Genomic DNA, 26,494 nt, shown 5'->3' with positions numbered 1-26,494 from the left:
GATTTGCATTTCTCTTATTAGGAGCAATTTGGAGCATTTTTAATGACTAGGGATAGCTTAGATTTCTCCATTTATGAATTGCCTGTTTAGAAGAGGTGGAGTCAAGATGGTGAGACACAGTCTAATAAAACTGGAGGTAGGAATGTGATACTGGGGTGGAAGTCTGTCTGGAGCCCACACATGAAGCAGCAACAATAGCAGCCACCACAGTAGCAGTCTGAGTAACTCTCATCCCAGACACAGTGATTGGCAACTCTATTGCCCATACACAGCTTTAGGTCCCAGTTCCAAGGCAAAGAGGATGCTAGTACTTGTGGATGCTGAGGACCAAGAGTCCTTCCTGGGTAATGACCAGAGTCAAAATTAGGAAAGTGGTAACCTTTCCCAGGATCATACTACATTGGAAGCACCAAAAACTTGTAAACCCTCAGCACAAGCTCTGAAAACAGCAACACAAAAAAAGTCTAAAGCTTGAGACTGCCTTCCTACCTTCAAGCCCAACTTTGATATTAAATTCAAAGTCAAGAAATACATTAGAAATATAACACATTAGAAAATTATACATTAGAAAATAATACATTACAAAATACATTAGAAAAATAAACAACCAAAAAAATTGACCATCAAAAGTTATTAAAATGATAGGGAAGCCTAAGACATAATTCAAACATTACAATGTAAAAATTGCTACAAACAAAACCTCAAAGAAGAGTGCTAATTGGATCAAATCCCTAAAAAGAATCTCTGAAAGAGCTGAATAGCTAAAAGTTGTAAAGAAAAAAAAAAGGAGGAAAAATGAGTGAGGCAAGAAAATTTTGAAAAGATAACAGTTTGGTAAAAAAAAAAAGAAAAAGAGGAACAAAATTGCTGAAAAAAATCAGATACCATGTTTGGACTGATGGTAAAAGAGGCACAAAACAAAACCACTGAAAAAAAGAACTTAAAAAACGACTGAGTGGAAAGAAAAATCAAATCTTACCTAATAATATATATATATATATATATATATATGTATATATATATATATATATACATATATATATATATATATATATATAAGTTTTTACAAGGCAATGGGGTTAAGTGGCTTGCCCAAGTCCACACAGCTAGGTAATTATTAAGTGTCTGAGGTCGGATTTGAACTCAGGTATGCCTTACTCCAGGACTGATGCTCTATCCACTGCACCAACTAGCCGTCCCCCAAAAATTTTTCTTAAAATTTAGTACTGGGCAAATGGAAACTCTAAGCAATAAAAAGTTAAGTTTCCACACATGCACATCTAATCATGAGCAGACAGGGTTAAAGATGATGTTAAATAATGAGCAGGTTGAGTTCCTACAACACTTTGGTGAGAGAAAGCTACTCATGAGCAAACAAGGTGATGTAAGCAATTAATGTTTGGAGAAACATTTAATCATGAGCAGACAAAGGACAAATAAAGAAATTAAGTTTGCAATTGGGAAAAAATATACAAAGACAAGGTGGGGGGGAATAAGGGTTAGCTGGTCTTGACTTAGCAATGACCTAAGAAAGAACTGCATATGCTTAATAAGGTTTAAACTTATTACTTTGCATGCCCCTCATAAAATAAACTTTCAGTTACATAATATGGAAGCATGAGAAAGGGAAAAGAATGTATTAAGGAAAGGTGTATTAGGAAGATTGTGACCTGAAGAGAATTAGACCAATCTAACTCTTGGGTGAGGCTGAAGGAAGTGTATCATAATAATCTCATCTCTACTCAATGCTTTCACCCCCTCTCCTTTGAGGAGGGGAGGCCACTTCTGGCCAGAATCTCAGGATTTCTCTAAGTTCTTGCTATAATAAACAGCTGATACTGGATTTGTGTCAAGCTTATTTCTGACAAATTAATCCATGACACATCAAGAAACAATAAAATAAAGTCAAAAGAATGAAGGAAAAATGTGAAATATCTCATTGGAAAAATAAAGTGACCTGGAAAATAGATCTAGAAGAGATAATTTAAAAATTATTAGACTGCCATGACCAAAGAAAGGGACTAGACTTATTTCAAGAAATTATGAAAGAAAATTGCTCCAATCTTAGATGCAGAGGGTAAAATAAAAACTGAAAGAACCTACCAATCATTCCCTAAAAGAATCCTTTAACATGGAAGCCCCTAAATTTTGTGTGATTCTGATTGAGGCTTCACATATTACAGTTGTTTCTTTCTGGATGCTTGAAATATTTTCTCTTTGATCAGGCTACTTTCATTTTGGGGATTCTTTAAGGTTGAAATAACTTTTTTCTCTATTCACATCCTACCCAGAGGGTGAAGTCATTGTGCTCTACTCAGATTTGGGTGGGGGTACATTCTTTGAATTGATTGCCCAGAGCTAGGGGTAACTTAGAAGTAAATGAGATAATCCAAGTTCATTTTAATGGATTCTTCCCTCATTGTGATATTCATTTTCTCATTAATTGTTAGCCAATAAGAGTTGGTTGCTACCCTCCCCTTCCAATGAACATAAAGCCTGACATCATGATTGTCTTTAGTAAAAAGAGGGGGCAGTCAAATCAATACCCTTTTATTAAAAAGCTGGCATTATTAAAATGATTAAATTACCCAGAAATTGTCTCTTGAACTTTTTTAAATACTACAATGTGAATGAGATGAGCTCATAAAATAGGAACAGACAAGAGAAAGATTAGAAACCAGAATACAATATGTTGTTTACACTTGAAACAGAAAAACACACAAAATGTTAAAGAGTTGGTACAGAATCTGATACATTTCAGCAAAATTTTTTAAAAAGATAGAGGAAGTTATCTTGACCTCAGATAAGGCAAAAGCAAAAATAAACCTAATTAAAAGGGATAATCAGGGAAACTACATTTTGCTAAAGGTTACAAGAGACAATGAAGTAATATCAGAAATTTTTATGGCAAGTTTCTCTGACAAAAAGTCCTCATAAATATGTCCTGAATATAGAACTAAGGTAAATCTATAAAAATAAGAACCCAAAATTGATAAATCCCAAATTGATAAATGGTCAAAGGATATGAACAGGAACTTATCAGAAGAATAAATAATAAATCAGAATAAATCAAAGCTAGCTATATATGAAAAAAATGTTCTACTGATTGCAGAAATGCAAATTAAAACAACTCTGAGGTACCATGAAACACTTATTAAACTGGTAAATGCTGGAGAGAATAAAGGAAAATAATGACAATAATGGATTGTTGGTGGACTAGTGAAATGGTCTGATCATTATGGAAAACAATTTTGAAATATACCTAAAGAAATATAACAAAAACTACATTCTCTTTGATCCAACAATACTCTACCAGGTCTTTATTCCCAAAAGATCATATAAAAAGGAAAAGGATCTATATGTACAAAAAATATAATAGTTCTTTCAGTGATGGCAAAGATATCAAGGTGATATTCATCAGTTGGGAAATGGCTAAATAAATTGCAAATTATGACTGGTGGAGTACTATTGTATGAGAAATGATGAAGGGGTGGTTTCAAAAAAACATGACAAGTCCTATTTGAACTGATGCAAAGTGCAGTGAGAAGAACAAGTAGATCATCATGCACAATAACAACAATATTGTAATGATGTAATGATGGTCCAGGTATACAAATCAAAGAATCAATAGATACCCATTTCATTTGGAGTAATAGTCTTCTTATATATCTGTATTAAGTGTCCTATGTACCTTAGGAGTCAGAGCTTTCTCAGGGAAACAAAGTATTTCTACCTTCCAAGTAAAATATTTCCTTTTTAATTCTTTTTTTTTTTGGTAGGGAGGGGAACACAATTTAGGTTAAGCAATTTTCCCAGGGTCACACAGCTGGGAAGTATTTGTGACCCAATTTGAAATCAGGTCCTCAACTCCATGACTAGTACTTATCCATTGCATCACCAATTCTAATGGAAGTGATTTTATTTTTGCAAAAGCTTTTCAATTTTACCTAATCAAAATTGTTCATTGTTCATCTGTGACCCACTCCCTAATTTTATTTGATCAAGAACTCTTTCCCTATCAATATCTAGAGTTGTGAACAACCCATATTCTAATTCCATGTGTTAATTTTTTTAATGACATGACCTTTTATATCTAAGTTACCATTATCAGATTGGAGCTTCCTCAGGTATGGAGTATAAAATATTAGTCTAAAGTTATTTTCTGCTAGACTGGTTTCCAGTTTGATGAGAATGACATCTAAATCTTTGTCCAAGTCACATTTCAAAATAAAAAGATCAGTGGAGCATTTAAAAAATATGAAAAGAATGAGCTTTGAAGGAAAAAAACAAACAAAGCTGGAAAGTCTTAAAACTAACAAGATACACTTATTATTTGCTTTATAAAAAATGCAATCAGTAATAAAAGTACACAGTTTCATATGCATCCCTTCTTTTCAGTTCTTTGCATGTAGATATGTTCGTATTATTTAAGGTTAGATACAGAATAGTAATATGTAACAAGATGATTTCATAAGAGGTCAGCAACCCAATCTTAAATGAGTTTGGAATTACCACTGCTTAAATTATTATCAAATGTCCTTAATGTGAGTTTTTTTTTTTTTAAACTGGTTCCTATCAGTTGTGCTGAGCATCATGAGCATTAAAAAAAAAAAAGTAAAAAGAGTCCTGGTTGCCAAGCAGCTTTCATTCTGACAGGTGAAGACAACACAAAAAAGAGGAAACTAAAATGGGGAATAAGGGCAAGGAGGGAGAACAAAATGTGGAAAAGTAATCTAGACAGTCAGGAGCTGAGCTGGAAAACCTGAAATGGAAGTTCTGAGGATAAATTCATTAAACAGGGAAGGAAGTTTCAGGGGTGGAGGCATCTTCATCTTGGAAAAGTGACTACTTAACAGAATCATAGATGAACAACTGGGAGACCTTATAGACCATTGAGTCCAATACCTAAATTTATAAATAAGGAAACTGAGACAGGTAACAATTAAGTGATTTGTCCGAGGTCATCAAATTAGTAAGGGACAGCTAGGTGGTCCAATGCATTGAATGTCCTGACCTGGACTTGGAAATAACTAATTTTAGGTATGACCTCAAGCACTAAAATACCTGTGTGAACCTGGGGAAGTCACTTTACCCTTTTTGCCTTAGTTTCCTCATATAAAAAGTGAGCTGGAGAAGGAAATGGCAAACCACAGTATCTTTGCCAAGAAAACACCAAATGGGGTCAGAGAAAGTCATACATGACTGAAATAACCCAATAACAATAAAGAGGCAGTTTCTTTAGTAGGAATGAGCTCAGGTCTTCCTAACTCTCATGCCTAGCATATTATTTACATTATGCTGCCTCATAGACAGGGGAATTGGCAGGGTAAACACTATTGAGCCTCATTTCTTCCCAAGCATATTCCACCCTTCCACCCTTCTATTTTTTTTTAATGAACTCAAGACTAAGTGTTTATAGTTGTCAGATTTTCTGTTCCCAGGTTCATTATAAAAATAGTATTTTTAAAATTTCATTAGGTTTTCTTCTTTAGTTTGACCATTATTTTATTCTCTCTGCCAAGGGAAATTCCTCTCCCTTTGGAGTTTCTTCCCAATTTCTCTTGGTTCTAATGGTTTGGAGGTTGGGATAATCCCTTATGGTAGAGGGCAAGGCTGAAAATGGAGAGAATGCAGAGTCTTCAGGTTGGAGAAGGGGGGTGAGCAAGTCCCTGTTGACAGATGACAGAACTTTGATAGTTCTGGTTGGGACAGATTTGGAACCAGATAAAAGTCTCCAAACCACTCTTCTCTGGCATAGGTTCACATGGGGGAGAGCCTAAGCCAGCAGAAATGGCTGCCAGAATGTTACCCTTTAAACATGACCCTAAAAGAGGACACCAGCTGGCCAAAAAACTCTCCAGATCTTTGGCCCCAGTCCAGAATGGACTTAGTGGTTTTCTGAGGTGACAATGTGGTTTGTTGTTTGGTAGCTGGTGGGAAGTGGCTGTGGAGACGGTGATGATGAATTTTCCTTATAGTCATTAAGTTGTGGGAATTTTCCTTTTTTATTTTAAAATTTATTTAATTATTTTCATCCATTTGCACATGAATATTTCCAAGTTACAAAATTTCCCTCCCCCTCCCTTTCCACCCCCTCCCCTCAGCAGGGAACAGTCAGGTTAGCATTTTACACACATATATTATTAAACATATTTACAAATTAGTAATTTTTGGCTTGATGAATTAGGATTGAGGGAAAGGAGGCATAAGATAATTTTTATAAAGTGTTCATCAGATTCAGAAGGGTTGGGTTTTTTTTTCTGTGTTTTGTTTTGTTTTGTTTGTCTTCCTCTGGTTGGAGATAATAAAGTTCATAACCAATCAAATACAGTTGTCCTCTCTCTGTGGACTATCGAGAGGAGCTGCTTCCATCAAGGTTGTACATCTCATAGTGTTGTTGATGTGTACACTGTTCTCTTGGTTCTATTCTCTTTACTCAGCATCAGGTCCAGTAAGTCATGCCATGCTTTTCTAGAATCTAACCATTTATGGCTTCTTATAGGACAATAATATTCCATAGTATTCATGTACCATAATTTGTTTAGCTATTCCCCAAATGATGGGCATCCCCTCAATTTCCAGTTCTTTGCCACTAAAAAAAGAGCTGCTATGAATATTTTGGAACATGTAGGCCTTTTCCTTTTACAATTTCTTCTGGATATAGACCTAGAATTGAAATTGCTGGGTCAGTGGATATGAACTTATTTTGCTCTTTGGGCATAGTTCCATATTGCTCTCCAGAAAGGTTGGATCTGTTCACAACTCGACCAACAATGTTCCAATCCTCCTACAACCTCTCCAACATTGATCATCTTCCATTTTCTTATCTTGGTTAATCTAATAGGTATGAGATTATACCTCATAGATTTAATTTGCATTTCTCTAATCAATAGTGATTTGAAGCAGTTTTTTATATGATTACATATAGATTTAATTTCTTCATGTGAAAACTATCTGTTCATATCCTTTTGACCATTTATCAGTTGGGGAATAACTTGTGATCTTATAAATTTGATGCAATTCTTTATATATTTTAGAAATGAGACCTTTATCAGAACTCTTAGTTGTGAATATTGTTTCCCAGCTTTCTGCTTTCCTTCTAATTTCAGCAGCATTGATTTTGTTAGTGTAAAAACTTCTTAATTTAATATAGTCAAAATCATTGATTTTTCAATTTATAATGTGCTCTAATTCTTCTTTGGTCATAAATTTATCCCCTTTCCATAGATCAGATAGAGTATTTTTTTTATTCTATTAATTTATCTAAGGAATAACTCTTTATGTCTAAATCTTGTACTCATTTTGACTTTATTTTGGTATAGGGTGTGAGATGTAGATCTATGCCTAGTTTTTGCCATACTAGTTTCCAGTTTTCCCAACAACTTTTGTTAGATAGTGAGTTCTTATCCCAGAGGCTGATGTCTTTGGGTTTGTCAAATAGTAGATTGCTATAGTCATTTACTGTTGCTCCTTTTGAACCTATCCTAATCCACTATTTCTATTTCTTAAACAATCCCAGGCAGTTTTGATGACTGCTCCTTTATAGCATAGTTTTAGATCTGATAGAGCTAGGTTACCTTCCTTTACATTTATTTTTCATCAGTTCCCTTGCTATTCTTGCCCTTCTGTTGCTCCAGATTAATTTTGTAACTGTTTATTCTAGCTTGGTAAAGTAACTATTTTGTAGTTTGATTGGTATTATATTGAATAAATAATTTGATTTGGGTAGACTTGTAATTTTTGTTATGTTAGCCTGACTTAACCATGAGCAATTGACATTTTTTCCAATTATTTAGATCTGAATTTATTTGGGTGAACAATGCTTTATAATTGTGTTCATACAGTTTCTGGGATTGTCTTGGAAGGTAGATTCCCAAGTATGTTCCCAAGTATGTTTACTGTTGTCTACAATGGAATGTCTCTTTCTATCTCTTTTTCTTGGGCTTTGTTGTTCATATTTAGAAATGCTGATGATTTATGTGGGTTTATTTTATATCCTGCTACTTTGCTGAATTTGATAATTATTTCAAGGAGTTTTTAGATGATTTTCTCAGGTACTCTAGGTATGCCATCATAACATCTACAAAGAATGAAAGTTTTGCTTCCTCATTGCTAATTCTGATTCCTTAAATTTCTTTTTCTTCTCTTATTCCTACTGCTAGCATTTCTAATACTGTATTGCATAGTAATGGTAATAATGGGCATCCTTGTTTCACCCCGAATGTATTGGAAATGCTCCAAGTTTATTCCTATTAAACATAATATCTGTTGATGGTTTAGGCAGATACTATTTTTTATTTTAAGGAAAACTCCATTTATTCCCAAAATTTCTAGTGTTTTTTAATTAGGAATGGATGTTGTATTTTGTCAAAGGCTTTTTCAACATCTACTGAGATAATCATATGATTTCTGTTGGTTTTACTATTGATATATTTAATTATGTTGAGTGTTGATCCATCCCTGCCTGCCTGGTATAAATCCAACCTGATCATGTTGTATTATCCTGGTAATAACTTGCTAAAACTTTAAGATTTTTGTATCAATATTCATTAGGGAGATTGGTATATAATTTTCTTTGTCTGTTTTGGTTCTTTCTGGTTTAGGTATCAGCACCATGTTGGTGTCATAAAAGGAGTTTGGCAGAACTCTTTCCTCTCCTATTTTTTTTTTAAATCTATGTAGAGGGGCAGTTAGGTGGATAGAGCACAGGCCTTGGAGTCAGGAGGAACTGAGTCCAAATTCAGTCTCAGACATAATAATTATCTAGCTGTGTGGCCTTGGGCAAGCCACTTAACACCACTGCCTTGCAAAAAAACCTAAAAAAAAGTCTATGTAGAATAGGAATTAATTGTTCCTTTAATGTTTGGTAGAATTCACTTGTAAATCCATCTAAACCTGGAGACTTTTTCTTAGGGAGTTTATTGAAGGTTTTGATTTCTTTTTCTGAAATGTGGTTATTTAAGTAATTTATTTCCTCTTTTGTTAATCTGAATAGTTTGTATTTTTGTAAATATTCATCCATTTCACTCATCTAATTTATTGACATTCAAAATGAGCAATTTTGATTGGTTGCTGCTGGCTGCCTCCCACTTTCAAGGTGAAGAATACCCATCACTAGTACTTAATGACCATATCCTTATTCACTTCCATTATAGTCTGACTACACAATTCCAAAACAAAGAATACAACAAAAAGTACAAAGAACACGGGAAAGCTCTCCACTGTATATCTCATAGACTTGTTCCAAATCATGTGGACCATTTTCAAGTCCCTCATCAACTACAAGTTTATGGAAGAGGCAACACATTTTATCTCCTTAACCTAATATTCTCAACTTCATTTAGGTGACTATTCCTCCCAAAGTTATTCAACAATGATGAAAAGCTGCAGAATATCAGGATGAGATGCTCATCCCTCTAGATAAAGATGTCAGCATCTGCCTTTCACTGTTCACCCAGCAGACAGGTGTTAATCTGAAATTACTCAGGGATCAAAAAAAGGGTAATTTCATCCCACAAATAATGAAGTAGACCCTACCTGAAGGAAAAAGACCTCCTCTCTAAGGGCATTTTCCAAAAGCCAGCCAGCATCCAAATTAAAAAAAAATCTAGAGATTATAGAACCACAGGAGGAGATCAACAGAACTTCATTATCCCCCAAACACAACAACACTGTTCTGAACCAGTGATCACAAGGTCACCCATAGTAGCAAATGACCTATTCTAAAACCATTGAGAGTCAGTCAAGTCATCCCTCCTGCCTAATCCTGCAGTCACAGTATTCTGAATAATCTCATTACATTGAAGTCAACAGAAGGATAAACAATACTTGTTTACCCTGAATGAGTGAATAAATGAATGAATGAAAAATCATTTCTTAATCACAGACTATGTCTAAGCAGTAAGCTAGATGTTAGGGAAGCAAATACAAAAAAGACAATTCCTGACCTCGAGGTGCTTCTAACACTAATCGAAGGAAACAACATATAAAGAGGGAATGAGTGTCCAGGGAAGGAAGTTTTCATCTGGAAATCACAGGAATGGTAGGGTTGTAGGGTATTGTATTCTTATGTACTTAAAAAAATATTCAAGAAATCTTATTTAACTGAACTTAAGAAATAAAAGAAGCATTTCCATAACAAAGTAAAAAGAGAAAAAAAGATGAAGGTACATGCAAATGAAATGACATGTAATGTATATGCAAAAATAAATCTTTATAAACAGCTTGCTGTTCTTTTTAAATCTATAATAATATTATTATGGAACATCCTTTTTTTCCCCTTTTTTTCTTCCCTCCTCTCACCTTAGAGATGGTTACCATTAGACACAAATGTGTGTGTACACGTGTAAAAACCATATAACAAACTTGAATGACGAAGTCATATTAATTGTTAGAAATAACTAAAGTAACTACAGAGGACATAGGAAGACTACATCAAAAAAAACTAATAGAAGCATGCCATATTCTTTCAGAAGCAGTGATCATACTGATTTGATTAGCATTCCCAGAGAAAGGGGTAGAAAATCAGGGAGACAAAAAGGGAGAAGGGTCATGGGGAGGCAGATGCTGTGGGAGTAGGTAAGGGCCAACCTTTACTCATTTCCTCCAATTCTCATCCCCTGCAGAACAGACAATCCATATCCAGAATTGAGTCTTCCCAGGGCACAGGAACAAGAGACCTCCCAAGTAGCTTCTGACATTGTGACTTCCTTCTTTCCTTTCTTGTCCAAGTGAATTTCTGACATATTTTCAGCAGGAGTCAGTCCTACATAGACCATGGAACTCGTGCTTAGGGGGGTCCCTCTTGTGAATAGGATCCTTTCTCTTTGGACAGGTCTGGTAGACTATGTATAGCACCCTCCTCAATCCAAGAATTTGAGAAAATGGATTTCAAATAGCTTCATAAAATTAGACCAATATTCTAAACGTCAAAGTATTTTAAGAGAATTGAGATGTTTCAAAAGTGAACTCTGATGATCAACAAAAATGACTGAAGAGGATAAAGTGAAGAGCTGTCTAAAAATGCTAATGTAGATGTACAGAGAACCCACTGACCTCTGACATGAAAGTTTACAGAACATGTTGTCTTATCAATACCAAGCATCAAATCAAGAAAAAATAATGTTTCCCAGAAAGACCAGTGGGAGTGGTACAATTTAACAAAATCAAGGGAACTAGCTGCAAAAAGCCAGGACCAAATAGCCAGGGAATACTTCCAGAAACCCAACAATTTTCCATCCAGTCAATGACATAGAATTTAATGGGTTTTTGACATCAAAACTACCAAGAGAAGCAAGAAATCAGCTCAAAAACAAAAAATAAAAAAAAACCGGGTCAGTAAAGATTATCAGATTTATTGCCAAAGAGAAATATGGGAAAGAGGTAAGATTTCTAGAATAATATACATTTCCTAACACAAAGGATAGGATTTGAGAATGGAACTGGTCCATACCAGAAAGAACTAGCTTCTTTAGGTCCACATCCTAACACTTGTCAGATACTGAATAGCTTTATAGGAATAACTCCAGGAATTTTTTTAACTTAATAATCCATTCAATTAATCAAATCTATTCAACAAAACACTATTACTTCTTAATCTTGAGGATTTATTTTGTTTCTGCCCCATACCTCAGCTGGATGATTGGTTGCTAGTTGGAAATCTGTTTTTCATAAATGTTCCAACAAAAGTCTTCAAGGCAATATCCAATAGTGCTTGCATCCAGACCAAGATGAAAAAATGGCATTTTTATGAATATGGATTTGAAGTTTGGAAGGGAAGAGGAACGGGCTGGCAGGTACATAGAATATTCTTCCCTTTGGTTTCAACATGGGCATCACATTGGCAACCAATTCCTCACTGAACAAGTTTCTGTTCTGATTAGGGTGTTTGCAAGGTGCAAATTTTAGGCTCACACAATCCTTGTGCTTTCTGCTTGCAATGACAGCTGAAGGTATCTACTGATTGCTATCAGCAATAGTTTAGACTATCACTCATAGGGAACTAGGTTGAAAGCCCTCTATTATCATAGCAAAATCACCAGCCTGACTCTGGTCATCGAACGAACCTGAGCAAACAGGATTGTTTATTGTAGATATTCACAGATGGCTATTCAAAATAAAAAACAGGAATAACCAACCACAACTGTAGGAAAATGGTCTTTGTTCACTGGACATTCATTCCCATCTATAATAACTTCAGCAACTAGTAGCATAGAAACCAAAGAAGATTCTTAAAAGAGAAGGTCAAAGGCCACAGGCTTAGTTTGACTATATGGCATAATGAACAAACCATCCCTTGACACTCCTTCCCCCTCTTTTTTGTGGAAAAGAAGACAAAAGAAGAAACTATGTGAAAAAAGACTCTAAATAATTTTCAAGTATTACCAACACTATCATATTTTATTATATAATTATATAATATCATTGCATATAATTATATATTACAAGACAATGTCATCATATTATCATTACCAGATTAGGATAAGCATTAATTAGTATCAATAAATTAGCATTAACTAATTAGTATTAATATCCAATACAGACTGATAGGTCTAAATGCTGAGATCAATGATCTAAATGTCTAAGGGAAGGAAGGATGATATCACACTAAGAGAGAGAAACAGAAACAGGGACCCAAAGATAAATCAGATCTGAAAGAGAAAGGTGAGTCCTGTGTTTGAAAAGAGAACAGAACACTAAAGAAGATTCAAAACCGTAGCTCAAGGAGGTTATATTAGCAATGTAAGCCAAAGCAAATCCTACAGCATAAATGTCTACAAAAAATAATAAGAGGTCCAGGCAAGGAAGTACATGGGCCAAATTGTACCAAGTTATTTATATTTTTATATTATATATATATATTTCAAATATATTATATTAAACTTATACTTGGAAATCAGCAAATATTAGAAATCAGAAAGCAATTTATTGTTTTCCTGATTGACTAGACTTAGAAAGTAATTTAGAAAGTATTAATACTGGGATACATCCATTCATTTTCAGAGAGCAGATTATTCAACATTTACTTGCACACTCCTAGGTCTAGAAAAACCAAAGACTATTAAGGAAATGAAAATGGAAATGCCTCAGGCAACCTTGGCCAAATTTCCAACTCTGCTTCCTCTTCTAAATCTTGATGAATGCAGATCCACTGGGAACTAAAGTAAGCAAATTGCTTGCCCTTGGGGACTGTAAAAAAAATTCAGCTATTAGGCAAAGGAAAAAGATGCCTCATCTTCCACCTGGCCAAAAATGGTGAGTAGCTTGTCCAGACAAGAGGATAATCCACTTTCTCTTTGGGAACACAGGTAATCCTCACATGGAAGGAATGGAAGAAAGATACTTAGCATGAATGAGAAGACTTAAGGGGGATATGAGAGCTGTCATCAAGGATCTAAAACACTGCTAAAGGATAAAGAGATTAATACTAATAACTGGTTTTTAAGATCATGTTTTAAGGTTTGCAAAGCACTTTACATGCTATCTTAACAAGTAAAAATACTATCCCCCACTTGACAGGAGAAACTGAGGCAGGGCACAAGTGACTTGTCCAGAATCACAGAGCTCAGAATTATTAGAGGTCACCTTTGACCTGAGATCTATCCATTGTGCCACCAGCTGCCCCAAGAGAGCAGACAGAAGATAATAAGAAAAAGTGACAAACAAAATCAATTTAGATTTAATCTAAGGAAGCTTTTGGGGGGAAAAAAAACCCTTAACAATTAGAATTATACAAAAATAGAATGAGTTAACATAACAAGAGGCAATGGGTTCCTCCTCTCTAGAGGTCTCCTAGCAACTGGTCAGGTTATCCTATAGGGAGAAGCCAGTTCTGTGGGATTCTTCCTGGTGGGTCCTATAAAGCTAACCTGACAGTCATAGTTAAGCTCCACGATTCAAATTTCCAAGCCTCTATCTCATCTGTCACTGAGTTCAAGGATTTGTCTGGCTAAGCCTAGACTGGGGGACTAAGCCAATACTAAATTAGGGAAGAGTTCCCATGCTCTTATGTGGTAGGAGAGACCCCCAGAAGACAGCCCAGAAACTGCCACTTTGTTCCCTAGGGATGGCTGGAAATACTAGGCTTCAGTTTTCAACTTTCGTTGTCAACTGTCAACTGCAGGAGTTTGAATGGGAGAGGACTCTTTGGCCCTCAAACGTCCTTGATTACTTACTCTAGGAATTAGCCCAAATGGTGAATCTTCTAAAGTCATCTATCTTTGAATACTTTTCTATTTCTGAAGATATTCAGTAGCAGGGTGTTCCTAGGCAAGTCACTTAACTTTTCCCTGATTCAGTTTCTTTTCTGTAAAATGGGGATACTTTTGGGTTCTACCACTCAGGTTCACTGTATAGATAAAATGAGTTAATATTTCAGGGTTCTCTTGAACTTAAAGAATACTGACCACTGGGGTGGAAGGAAGCCAGGTTGGGGTGAGGAGAAGGAGTCAGACAGTTCTCCTTCAAAAAGGGCTTATGGTTCCATTGACCAGTGGAATTTTGGCACTGGAGGAAGAAGGCACTTGTAGGGGCAACTCTAAGCTTATTTCTTAGGAGCTATAGATTCCTGATTTCCCATCTTTCTCCTTATCCATAGCCCTTCCCTTATAGATGATTTTTGTATATTTGTAGATCTATAGGTATACTATAAAGTCTATAGATAAAGACTTTTTTTCTTCCTGGGACAGCCAACTCAGCTGAAAACCCAGAACTAACCACATCCAATTATTCAGCAGTCACTGTAATGAGCTCTATGTGCAATAATAGAACACTGGGTAAAAAAAAACCCTGCAGCCTGGGGTTACACCAAAAGATTTCCTAACAACCTCTGGATGGGAACCAGAAAGGAAGAGAAGAAACTCCCTTCTCTGGGTCGAGACAATCTCCTTCAGAAATCATTCTCTTCAGTTTTTCTACCAGGATTGTTGCAAGGTGATAATAAGGATGAAAGGGAGGCTGGGTAAATGCCAACTCTACCTCCCAGTGTTACTGTCTATATTATGCTACCACCAACACTCTCTGTGCTAGGCAAAAGAAGACTTGAAAATAATAAGAGACAAGAGATTTAAGAATCTGACTGATAAAACACCCTAAATTCAACATTCTAGCTTCATTATCCTCTTGTGCCAGATATAAATGATCTTTTGGGGGGGGGGGGGGGAATAGTGATTAGTGATTTCTTTTTTTTTTTTTTTTTTTTTTAGGTTTTTGCAAGGCAAATGGTTAAGTGGCTTGCCCAAGGCCACACAGCTAGGTAATTATTAAGTGTCTGAGACCAGATTTTAACCCAGGTACTCCTGACTCCAGGGCTGGTGCTTTATCCACTACACCACCTAGCTGCCCCACAATTAGTGATTTCTAAAATGTCTTCAGCACCTCAACATTTCTCCATCTCACTAGGGATGAGTCAGTAGGCACTTATTGGAGAGTAAAAATATGTCAATGGAATAAATTTCATTCTATCTTGTGGAAATAGGAAAGAGACCTTTCTGATAAATATAGGTCAGAAAATCCTTAACTAGTCACTAAACAAGAGGTAATCCTTTAGATTCCATCCAGTTTTATCAAATGGAATCCAGGAAGATTATCTTCAATATGGAACCCAGTTTTCCAACTTGTAGTTTATGTTTAACAGTGTTTTCAAGAATTTTTGACTGGATCCCAAAATGAGCTCCCTTCCTCTCTTCCTGCTTGGCTAACTGAATGGTTCTTTATTCCTGATGTATGGACAAACTATGAACACATTTTATATACCATTTCAGATGAGCAGATAAAAAACAAGAGCATGCCTTGCTCTATTTTTGGGACCAGGACAAAAGATGAAGGAACTGAGAGAAAAAGAAGCAATTTGACCTAAATATTTTCAACAACAACCATAAAAAAGTTGTTTTTTTAAAACTAGAGCAGAAGCAATTTTCGAAAGCTACAATATTTATATTGCCACATGTAATGAAACAATAAATGAAAAACTGCTTCATTGTCTACAAACAATGGGGATAATCACATCTCCTCCTAGCCTACTTCTTTCTTATTAATGGAAAGTCTAATCCACCCCATCAGTAAATTGCAAAGCACATAAAAGAAAAGAAACCTTAGTTGTGGTTTAAATCCTATCATTTGAACAAGATGCTTGTCAATTCTTCCTCTTCCTGTCCATATTCATCATATAGGCAGGAAGAGAAAGAATTGACATATTTATATATATATATATACCTATATATTGTTTTTTGCGAGGCAGTGGGGTTAAGCAACTTGCCCAGCATCAAACAGCTAAGTAACTTTTGCTTCTGGGGTTGGATTTGAACTCAGGTTCTCCTGATTCCACTTTGCCACCTAGCTGACCCTATATACCATATTTACTTGTGCTGTACATGTTGATTCCTCTGAGTGGAATGGAAGTTCCTTGAGGGCAAGGATTATTTCATTCTTTTCCTATTCCTAGCTCTTCACAAGATGCCTGGCATGTATTGGCTTTTAATAAATCTTTGTTGATGGAAATATATTTTGCATAAGTGTATATATATCCTATATCAGATTTCTTGCCTTCTCAATGGGGGAGACATAGAAAGGGAAGGAGAAAATGTGGAATTCAAAATTTGAAAAAAACCAAAGGTTGAAAAATTGTTTTTACTTGTAAGTGGGAAGGAATATTAAATAACTGCAAAACTTAAATCCTTGTAGAACTGAAATTAAATAACAGTTATTTGATAAAAAGAAAGTCAAGAAATAGTTTTGGAGAAAATTAATAGTAGGTAAGAAGAATTAGGGGAGGAGAGAGGAAGGATATTAAAAAAAAGTATTTTGAGGATAAACTCCAATAATCAGGGAAGGGGCATTTCAGAAATTTTCACAATACAAGACACGCAAATAAAAACAAACCAGTGACTAAGGGATATGCAGATGAAAAGATTATGATGCCCTCCCTCCTCCCTACTAGTGCTGAAGAGAAATGTTTATAAGCTTGCCCTTGTTATACCTTTAAAGTAAATATCTTTAGTATTTTTTTTTCTTTATTTTTTTTGCAAGGCAATGGCATTAAGTGGCTTGCCCAAGGCCACACAGCTAAGTAATCATTAAGTGTCTGAGGCCAGATTTGAACTCCCGTGCTCCTGACTCCAAGGCTGGTGCTCTATCCACTGTGCCACCTAGCTGCCCCTAAATATCCATCTTTAAAAGCTAATCTGCCTGTTAAATGACAGTTTTATGGGTGAAATGGTGGTTAAAAGGTGTTTAAATGGGACTGGGGTATTTGGATCTCTAAAACTGGAAGAACTTGGTCAATATCAGAGTCATAAGTCTGTCCCAACTCTTTAAAAGTACTGGAAAGGTACTGGGGGGCAGGGGAGTATGAATGGAACACCTGACCTTCAGGTAGCAAGGACACAAGTAATGACTTCCGTACTGCCATCAAGCTAAACAAAAATTCCAGAATATGGGAATATGGGGAAATTGATGACTAGAGAGGCTGTGGGAAGGGAGACATAGACATAGCTGTGAATTGGTTCAAACTTGCTCGGAAAAAAAACTGAAATGATGCAAATAAAACTACCCACTTCTTTATATCCTTAGTCCTACTGAATCTATAATCTAAGAAATTTATTGCCAGCTAGAGCATACCATACATAATAAACTTTTCAAAGAAAAAATGTGGAACCAGACAAAAAAGAAAAAGCTGAAAAAAATATGTTGCCCCCCCTCAAAATGAGGAATGTATGAATAAATTACATATAGTAGTTCTGTTACCTATTCAGTTGACTATTCAGTCAAACAATGAAAGATGCCCCTAGACACTTGCAAAAGAATTGTTCATTGGCCTGCTTTCTCACAATTTCCATAGAATTCAAGTTGACATTCAACAGGAAATTCACAGGGATGGAATTTCTCTCTTTTCTGCTTAATGGGCAGATGGCTTTCCATGATATCAAACTCCATTTACCCTTTACTGATACTGTTCCCCCCCTTCCCTCCCCTGCCTATTCAAATTCTAACCATTGTCCTACCTCCAACTTGGAATTATCTCCTCTGACTAGGTAGTATAATGACCTTACTCTTTGCTGAATCTCCACAGCATTTGCAATCTGTGCTACCCAAGTTAGAATTTTATTATGTTCTTATGGAGCTCTCTGGCTATGTTCTTTCTCTCCAAATATGGAATCATACCATTAAAGATCATTTGCTGGGTTCACAATAAGGGACACAATAAAATATTTGTTGTATACACACTGACCACAACATAAGAGGAAACATTACTGAAACCAGCACTCTAGCAAATGCACGAGTCTTGAGACTGATGCTTACCTTGGGCCTGATCTGTATTGTGAAGAGTATATTCTGGAAAGAGTACCCATCACTGGCCTGTAGGAGAATAGCATCAGAAGTACCAGCTGAGCCATCGTGTGTATAGTAGAGAAGGCCTCTGGCCAGGTCATCCAGCTGGAACTGATAGACAGGGGCACCTGGATCCCGCAGGGGCTGGAGGAGTTGGCCATAGCGAGGGGCATTTATCACATCCACTACCACATCCTCTGGATTGTCATCATCTCGGATGTCCAGTAGCTGGGTTGTGATGGCAGCACTTTCCCCAGTGCTGATACGAAGAGCTTCATTCCTCAGGAGATAAGGGGCCTGCAGAGGGAAGAGAAATGATTTGCCCAATTGATATAAAAGCATCAAAATATCAAGAGAAGAAGATGATAAGGTAAGATTCATGAATGTAAATACCTATTATATCACAAGCTGCAAAACCATATTTCCCAGAAAAGTCTCAAGTGAAAGCAGAGACTGAACCATTTTGGGAGGTGGAGTCAAGATGGTGGAGGAAAGGTAGAGACTGTTATCATAGATGGCTGTTATCATAGATCTGTCCACCAACCTCTCACCTATACCTGGGAAACACTGAGGTTCACTCAAATAGATCAGATTTATGGTCAAGAAATCAAAGGGTCCTTCAGAAGTGGAAGGAACTTTTCATTCTCAATTCCAAGACCTCCATGGATGTCTACCAGGGACCCCAGATCCATTGAAAAGTCCCCTTCCTCTAGCCAGATTGCTTCCAAACAAGTTGGACTTCACACTTTCAAATTTCCTCCAGACTCTTTGAGATGATTTCTAAGTCCCCTAGATCCAGAAAATGGCTCCTCAAAGAAATAATAGACCTGAGAGGATTCTCTGAATCAGTTCCATCTGAACCTAGGATATTAATAGCAGAGATAAAAAATACAAAAGCAAAGCTGCTGTTGGCTCTAAGAGTCTTACATTATTTCACTTGTTCTTCAGTCACTTTTCAGTCACATTTGACTGGGACTTCATTTGGAATTTCTTGGCAAAGATACTGGAACGGTCTGTTATCTCATTCTCCAGTTCATTTGACAGATGAGAAACTGAGGCAAACAGAGTGAAGTGACTTGCCCAGAGTTATACAGCAAATAAAGTTCTTAGATTTGAACTCAGGTCTTCCTGACTCCAGGGCCAATCTAAGTGACAAATACATGTATGTGTTTTTGGTGGTAGGAATGGGACTAGAACTAACATTTCACTGCTACAAGAAACTCATTCTTCAATACTCAATGGTACCTGCTCTGTGAATCATATTCTTAAAGAGTGGTATATCAGAGGCCACCAAGAGGTTAAGTAGGGACAACCCAACCAGAGCATGTCAGAGGCAGAACTTGATCTCAGCTCTTCCCGCCTCTGAAGCCAGTTTGCTATCAACTAAGCCATGGTGTTTCTCAAATGTTTGAACAAAACTGAAGCAATTAGAACAAGCTTCCTAGAGGAAAAAGGTTCCCAGAGGCATGTGAAAGGACTGTATTATCTGTTTCTACATGTCTGAAGTTCTGGCACTAACTTTGACTAAGATAAGAACACTAATAATACCCTTCTAGGTAAATATATGAGTAAATGTTCTATTGGAATGAAACTGATTCCATTGCTTGAAATAACACTGGCTTCTTGGTCAACGGTAATGAAAGTTTTAGCAAATAATTGAAGAAATGGAAAATTTGAAATAGTGGCTTTTGGCGGGGTGGGGAGAATCCATTTGGTCATTCAACATCATTTATTCCAAGAATTCTGACATGAAACTGATGAAATCATGAGTACTAATGAAAGGAAAAAAAGTTTTCATCAATGAATGTCCACATTTCCAACTTCTTCCCCAGCTCAGGACCATCCCTGGAGAAGTCACATTCCACCAAAGCTTCAGTAATGAAGCTTCATCTGTGAGGTATTGCTTACCTTTATCTACCTGCATTGCCACTGCATTCAAAAACTATCAATGATTCCCTATTAACTCCAGGAACAAATATAAGATGCCCTATTTGCAATTGAAAGTCCTTCATAACCTAACCCCCTCCTACCTTTCCAGTCTTCTTATGCCTGCCTCCCCAACATAAAATCTTTGATCTGGTAATTTTTTTTTATGTTTTTGCAAGGTAAATGAGGTTAAGTGGCTTGCCCAAGGCCACACAGCTAGGTAATTATTAAGTGTCTGAGGCCGGATTTGAACTAAGGTACTCCTGACTCCAGGGCCAGTGCTTTATCTACTGTGCCACCTAGCCACCCCAATCTGGTAAATTCTTGAGTAAGACATCTATCTCTAGACTCCAAGAATTTTCTTCAGTATCTAGCTTGCTGCAAACATATACATACATATATATATGTATATATATGTATATATATATACATATATATATGTATACACACATATATGTATATATGTATGTGTATGTATACACATATATATGTATATGTGTATATATACACATATAACATGTTATTTCTTTCATCAGATTCCAAGTTCCTTAAAAACAAGGACTGCTGTCTGCCTCTTCTCATATTCCCAGTATTTGGCAGATTCTGAGACATAGTAGGTGCTTTATTAATTGATTGAAGGAGTCTTTTAGAAGAATGGAAAGAAATGACATGCTGGGGCAGCTGGGTGGCTTAGTAGATAGAGTACTGGACCTGGAGTCAGGAGAACCTGAGTTCAAATCCAGCCTCAGACACTTAATAATTGCCTAGCTGTGTGGCCTTGGGCAAGTCATGCCACCCACTGCCTTATAAAACAAAAACCCCAAATAAATGAAATTATTATCCTCAATATTTAAAAAAAAGGGAAGTGTCTAGGTGGCGCAGTGGATAGAGTACTGGCCCTGGAATCAGGAGGACCTGAGTTCAAATATGGTCTCAGACAAAAAATAATTACCTAGCTGTGTGACCTTGGGCAAGTCACTTAAACCCAGTGACTTGCAAAAAAAAACCTGCCATGCTATAATATTTTTCTGTAAAAAGCATTGTTTTTAGGTTAATAACTGAAGTCATCTCAGAATTCATGGGTTTGGATTATTAGTAGCCGAAGGGCAGTGCCTTTGCCCTCTATATAATTTTTATCTCTCATAATACCTGTTAGAGGGTTCTCTCCACAGCAGTGGACACTTCAGAAATGTTGACTGCCATAAGAGGCAGACTTAAGAAAGTGAGAAAGGAATAAATATTATGAGGTTTAGTGAATTATGATTAATATTTTAATGCAATTCATTATCTCATAAAAGGAAAATTTCACTCCTCAGATCTCTGGAGTAAAAGTTGGGCTAGACAGATCAGGTTTCTACATAACTGAGGATATGACTGCTATAGCTTCAAGGTTCTATGTTTAAGTCAGAATCACAGAATCTCCTAATTGGATGAGAATTCTAATTGAAAGGGTCATTGAATCCGTCTCATACCCCCCAAAACTGCCTCAACAATTTCACTTTCATGGGATCACAGATGCAGATTATAATTCTTTTATGACTTAGTAGAAGGTCCTAGAGCAGGGGTGGGGGACCTTTTTTCTACCAAGGGTCATTTGGATATTTATAACATAATTCGCATGCTATATTTTGTAAAAAGTTCCGAGATTTATTGAATGTTGAGTCACATTAGTTCAGCACAGTGGCCCTTGTGCTATTATATGAAAAAAATTAACCATTTTGAATGGAAATCTTTTTAAAAATGCATTATCTATTTTCTGTCTTCTTATTCAGATATATATTATATAATGTATTTTTATTTATCTATTTTAAAATGTATTTATTTTAAAAATCTACTTTAAAAATATTTATATTCATAAAATATATTATACATTTAATATTTAAAATATATTTATTATAATAAATATAATATTTAGTATAATATAATGTATAAATATATTTTATATTTTTACATATTTTAAATGTTCACATGTTCTCATTGTCTCAGGGTTAGATCTCTATTATGAACCCCAAATATTTTATATTTAGTAATACAAGCAAAATACAGGGACCTACTGAGGGGGAAGGAATCTAGGGGCTTGCTTGGCTTCATCTAGAATAGAATATTCTGGAAAGAACATTCTTCCTTATTATGTGATGTGGACTAGTGCATTAACTTCATGCATAAAAGCCATTTTGGTTTGCTTTCTTTTTCTCAAATACATCCCAGATGGTTGTAATCTGAGTAGGTAAAATGTTACCCAACTAATCATTTATCATCTGTCTCACAAAGTCCTTTACATCTACTAATCCAGGGAGCAAATCTATGGTAATTGGGTAAAATCTTTCATCTGTGAAGTATTGATTACTTTTGTCTACCTGCATTGCCACCAAAAACACCTCACCCAAACTCCAAGATTACACGATTCTGAACCTTTAATTTTCCTTTAATGTTGTATTCAGTCACACTCCTTGTGAAACAACTTAGAGGTTAGCTTAAATGAAACTCGACCAGTCAACCTCATTCATCCCTAGGTGTGATAAAGAAATGCTAAGTGCAATCAGAGTTCTATGAATATATGCATATGATGGGGATCTGGGGGGGGGGAGGAGTGGAAGGAATAAATTCTTCCCTCAGAATCCTAGATTAAGAGCTAAAAGGGATTTCAAAGTCCATGCATAGTTAGGTGGTACAAAGAATCAAGTTCAAATCCAGCCCCAGATGCTTCATTTCCATTTGCTTGAGATTATTTATTTTAAAAGGGAGAGAGGGAATTGTAGAAACTTCCTCACAAGACTGTTAGAAGATGAAATCTGTAAAGTGCTCTGCATATCTCAAAGTACCACATCACTGAGACATCATCACAGAAATCAATTTGGCCATTTCCACTTTTATGGAAATGCTGTCCATATGACAGTTATAGTTACAGTTATTGTTATAGCCCCATTCCCTCAAAACTAAAGCCCAGGGTGATTGGATGATTGTGCCCAAGATCACAAGGTACTATGCCTAAGCCTCTGATTTCAAAACCCTACATTATGGTTCCTCCCCCAATTCAAAGAGACTACTTTCCATAAATGGGTCACACTAGTAACTCTCAATTTTCCCTTCAAGTTCTCTGATGATGATGATGATGATGATGATGATAATCTGAATAAGGTTGAACCTCCATCTAAGTTAAGAAACTTAACAAGATCATGGCCTAGGGTAGGAAGAAGACAATGGGCCAATGGTGCCAAATAGGCATCACACAAGGTGAACTCACATAGCCTATAAAGTATGTTTTCTTCAGGGTTAAATCTTGTTTTAACATATTGTAAACATGATCATAAGTGTCCTTTCAAGAAGAGACTTAAAAGGGCTAAAACAGTAATGCTCATCAAAAAGCCAAGGCCAGGAGCCAAGGAAAACATCAATATCCTTTGGAAGAGAAATGTCTAACTTTCTTAATAACCTACTTTCTTTAATCCAAATCTCTTTCTTAGAAATCACGAGTTCCTCCCCACCCAACCACCATGTCCTCTACAAAATACGACCCATTAAAGTGGAATTAGTGCTGTCTGACTGATGCAGCATTACCACGGACATGTGATGTGAGGTTAGGGGATTATCTGTCTCCCAAAAGAGCAGTTGGAAAAGTCCAAAGCTGCGAGTCTGTGCATGGGAATGACCCCAGCAGACTGTCATATGGACAGCAGAGGTCTTAGCCAGTATTAAGACATAAAAGTGGAAATGGCCAAATTGATTTATGTGATGATGTCTCAGAGAATCTCAAGAAGTCAGCCAGAGAGAGAAGAGATCAAAAACCAGAAGCAATAAAAATCATTAACTCAATAACCTCCCATCCCCCAAATCCCATCTTTAGAAAATGTCACACACATAAAACATTTCTCATCTATCGGTACTTGAGTTTCTGGCAACACCAACTCCATATTTTAAAAGCACTTTGGATTTCAACTGAGGTCAGAAAGATTTTTGCCAACACTAATACTAATCCTTTGGCTCACTTAGTGGAAATTATTTTGTTAAAAATTGAGAAAAAAAAAAACCAGTGGCATCAAGCCCTTGGGCTCCTGTTTAAATGAAAGCTATGTTGTGTTTTAATTACAGACATAAGAAATACCTTATCTCAGCTCAAAGGCATGACATGGTTCGAAATATTTATGAAATAGACTTCAAATGAAATTAGTTTGTGACTAATTAATTATAGTTTGATCCCTGAGTCATCCCTAACATGGGCTAAGTCCATCTCTGATTACTGGTCATTGTGGGCTCCACAAACAATTACCATTTTGGGGGCTCTTTTCTCAATCAGTATTCATGTGATGACCCTTCAAGTGCAAGAGGCTCAACAAATCAAGATACTACCACAGATATTTACTCCAGACATATAAACGCAATTTGACAGAGATGCACCATGGGAAGAGAATGCCATTACTGTGAGTTTTATAATATTTACCAGCACTAGTCTTAATTCATACTCTTGTCTTTTTTGCATACCTTTGCCCTGTATCAGGGATCATTAAACTATGGCTAGGGGGCAAATCTGGCCAGTAAACCAAGAATGTTTTTTACATTTTAAATAGCATTTTTGGTACAAGTTTTAAAAATGCAAAAATAACTATTCTCTCAAGGCTCTAAAAACATGTGACTTGGCCCTCAACACTGGTTGACCTCTGCCCTAATGAAATCACAGATCTGATACAAAAAGTGAATTCATATAATTATTTCTATGATTTTGTAAAATCCCAGCAAAACCACCCCCCTCTCACCTACTGCACCAACTTTACTTCACCCTAACTCCAAGGTGCTGCTGGGAAATAAAAACAGCCCTGGAAGAGTACTTAGGACACTTGGGACTTGGGTTCTATTTCTTCTAGTTCCATTTCTGCCACTTTGTAGGTAACTATGTGACCTAGTATGAGACCATCTCTGATCTTCTGGATTCCTTTCTATAAAAAGGTCTTGGACTAGATTGAGACTTCTTTCTTGACTATTTGGAGCCCTGGACCCCTTTTAGGCAATCTAGTGAATTCCACTGGGGGAAATGAATATTAATAACCAATAATGTGGGGAGATTCAAGTTTCCCCCTTTTACTTTTATCCTCATTTCAAGGTCTCAAGTGTCTGAAAGTTGAACTAACCTTCTCTTCTATCCAGACCCCACCCAGATGGGCTAGCTATCATTGTTCTACTCGGGTTTGGGTAGGGATAAGTTCTTTGTATTGATTGTCCAAGTTTGGGGGTAACGTAAGAAGCAAATGAAATGATGAAAGTTGAGACCCAGGCCCTTATTATAATATTAATTGTCTCATCAATTATTAACCAATCAGACTGATTACCAACCAAAGGAATACTCCTCTTCCAAAATGGCATATAAGTCATGAGCCCACCATCATGATTGTCTTTGGTCTAAAAGAGAGATGATCAAATAACCATCGTTTTATTAAAATGCTGGCATTATTAATAACCCAAGAATCATGTCTCTTAAATCTTTTATTTTTTTTTAATTTTTTGGTTTTTGCAAGGCAATGGGGTTAAGTGGCTTGCCCAAGGCCACACAGCTAGGTAATTATTAAGTGTCTGAGGCTGGATTTGAACTCTGGTACTCCTGACTCCAAGGCCAGTGTTTGATCCACTGTGCCACCTAGCCACCCCTCAAATCTTTTAAAATATCACACCATAGACCCCTTCTCAAAAAAAAAATGTTATTTTTAATGCATGATAAGCTACCTAGAACTCCCAAGGAAATCAATTATACTGAAATAGTATCAAAATATTCAACAAAATAAGTTATGATAACATATTTAAAAGGAATAAATTTGGAGTTACATGTGTAGCCATCTTTTTATTATAGCTTGTTATGAAAATGCTTTTTTAATTCTATAAATTAAAAATGAAAAAAATTTAAAAAGAAAAAGAAAAATAAGTTTTAAAAAATGTATGAGTACCTTCAGAGTTAAAGAATTAGCTTCAGGGGGCACCTAGGTGGCACAGTGGATAGAGGACCAGCCCTGGAATCAGGAGGACCTGAGTTCAATTCCGACCTCAGATACTTAATAATTGTCTAGCTGTGTGACCTTGGGAAAGTCACTTAACCCTACTGCCTTAATTCTGAATTAAAAAAGAGGAACTTCATGAAACAATACACCAATTACTCTTTAGCAGAGCCACTGATGCCTTGGTACCCTGCAAGTTCAGAAAAGTAACAATAATAATGGTTTATAACAATACCGTTCTGTAAATCTCTATGTAGCATAAT

The 26,494-nt window shown here is 36.2% G+C and overlaps 1 protein-coding gene across 1 annotated transcript in view; it reads right to left on the bottom strand.

Annotated features, from left to right (window-relative positions):
* The window catches only part of FRAS1 (Fraser extracellular matrix complex subunit 1), a 502,816-nt gene that overhangs the window by 149,373 nt on the left and 326,949 nt on the right, over positions 1–26,494 (bottom strand). Inside the window, exon 29 of the mRNA XM_074231550.1 lies at positions 18,298–18,624. Coding sequence (XP_074087651.1) covers positions 18,298–18,624 — 327 coding nt within the window. The remainder of the gene's footprint in view (positions 1–18,297; positions 18,625–26,494) is intronic.

The sequence above is a fragment of the Macrotis lagotis genome, chromosome 3 (genome assembly GCF_037893015.1).
Source record: "Macrotis lagotis isolate mMagLag1 chromosome 3, bilby.v1.9.chrom.fasta, whole genome shotgun sequence".
In the NCBI taxonomy this organism is placed as follows: Eukaryota; Metazoa; Chordata; class Mammalia; order Peramelemorphia; family Peramelidae; genus Macrotis; species Macrotis lagotis.
Note: the sequence above shows the minus strand (reverse complement) of the source record. Positions and strands in the feature narration are given on the sequence as shown.